This window comes from Pterocles gutturalis, unplaced genomic scaffold (genome assembly GCF_000699245.1).
Source record: "Pterocles gutturalis isolate BGI_N339 unplaced genomic scaffold, ASM69924v1 scaffold23579, whole genome shotgun sequence".
Taxonomy (NCBI): Eukaryota; Metazoa; Chordata; class Aves; order Pterocliformes; family Pteroclidae; genus Pterocles; species Pterocles gutturalis.
The window spans coordinates 1-1,813 of NW_010128840.1; the positions used below are offsets into that span (position 1 = coordinate 1).

The 1,813-nt window shown below is 58.7% G+C and overlaps 1 protein-coding gene across 1 annotated transcript in view; it reads left to right on the forward strand.

The window, feature by feature from the left end:
• Window positions 1-5: 5 nt before the first annotated feature.
• The window catches only part of LOC104466378 (plectin-like), a gene marked incomplete at both ends in the record, with an annotated part of 5,905 nt that continues 4,097 nt past the window's right edge, over window positions 6-1,813 (forward strand). Inside the window, 2 exon segments of the mRNA XM_010079770.1 lie at window positions 6-241; window positions 243-1,809. Of these exon segments, the coding sequence (XP_010078072.1) occupies window positions 6-241; window positions 243-1,809 (1,803 nt within the window).

Genomic DNA, 1,813 nt, shown 5'->3' on the forward strand with positions numbered 1-1,813 from the left:
TGCTGCAGAAGGAGAAGTTCATCGAGGAGGAGAAGATGAAGCTGGAGAAGCTCTTCAAAGACGAGGTGGACAAAGCCCAGAACCTGAAGGCAGAGCAGGAGCGGCAGCAGAAGGAGATGGAGCAGGAGAAGCAGCAGCTGAAGGCCATGCTGGACGAGGCCAAGAAACACCAGCAAAAAGCCGAGGAGAATGTCCGGCAGAAGCAGGAGGAGCTGCAGCAGCTGGAGAGGCAGGGGCAGCGGGCGGGAGAACAAGAAGCTGAGGGAGAGGCTGGAGCAGATGGAGGAAGAGTACAAGGCCGCCCTGGCCCAGACACGAGAGATCATGATCCAGACGGATGACCTGCCCGAGGAGGTGGCAGTCACGACGACGCAGCTGCCTGATATCAAAGCCGTGCCCAACGGCAGAGATGCGGTGGATGGTCTGGCGCAGAATGGGGAGCCAGAGTTTGTGTTCGACGGCATCCGTCAGAAGGTCTCTGCAGAGAAGCTGGCTGACGCCGGCATTCTGAGCAAGGAGAGCTTAGACAAGTTGGCGAAGGGCGTCGTGAGCGTTGACGAGCTCTCGCAGAAGGAAGACATCAAGAAGTACCTGCAGGGCAAGAGCAGCATCGCCGGTTTGTTAATCAAACCCACCAACCAGAAGATGAGCATCTACGAAGCCATGAAGAAGCAGCTGCTCAGCCCGGGCACCGCGCTGGTCCTGCTGGAAGCACAGGCTGCCTCTGGCTTCATCATCGACCCTGTGCGGAACGTGAGGCTCTTGGTGAGCGAGGCGGTGCGAGAAGGAGTGATCGGGCCAGAGCTGCACAACAAGATGCTCTCTGCTGAACGGGCCGTCACCGGCTACAAGGATCCGTACACGGGTGACAAGATCTCCCTCTTCCAGGCCATGACGAAGGACCTCATCGTCAAGGAGCACGGCATCCGCCTGCTGGAGGCTCAGATTGCCACCGGTGGCATCATCGACCCCGTGCACAGCCACCGCCTCCCCATTGAAGCTGCCTACAAGCGTGGCTACTTCGATGAGGAGATGAACCGGACCCTCTCCGACCCCAGCGATGACACCAAGGGCTTCTTCGACCCCAACACACAGGAGAACCTCACCTACCTGCAGCTCATGGAGCGGTGCGTGACCGACCCGGACACAGGACTGTGCCTCCTGCCGCTCACTGACCAGGCGGCCAAAGCGAGAGAGCTGGTCTACACTGACAAAGAAGCCAAGGACGTCTTCAAGAAGGCCACGGTGACGGCACCGTTTGGCAAGTTCCAAGGGAAGACGGTGACTATCTGGGAGATCATCAACTCCGAATACTTCACTGAGGACCAAAGGCGGGACCTGATCCAGCAGTACAGGACTGGCAAGATCACGGTGGAGAAGATCATTAAGATCATCATCACGGTTGTGGAGGAAAGTGAGAAGAAGAGGCAGATGTGCTTTGAGGGCCTGCGGGCACCCGTACCTGCCGCCAAGCTGCTGGAAAGCAAAATAATCACCAAGGACCTCTACAACCAGCTGCACCAGGGCAAGAAGTCTGTGCAGGAGGTGGCGGAGCTGGAGTCCGTACGGCAGTACCTGAAGGGCACGGACACTGTTGCTGGCGTCCTGGTGGAGTCCACCGGCCAGAAGCTCACCTTCTACGACGCCCTGAAGAGGAACCTGCTGAAGCCCGAGATCGCCCTGTCCCTGCTGGAAGCGCAGGCTGCCACTGGCTACATCATCGACCCCATGACCAACAAGCTCTTCTCTGTCGACGAGGCAGTGAAGGCTGAGGTAGTGGGGCCGGATTTCCACGAGAAGCTGCTGTCTGCGG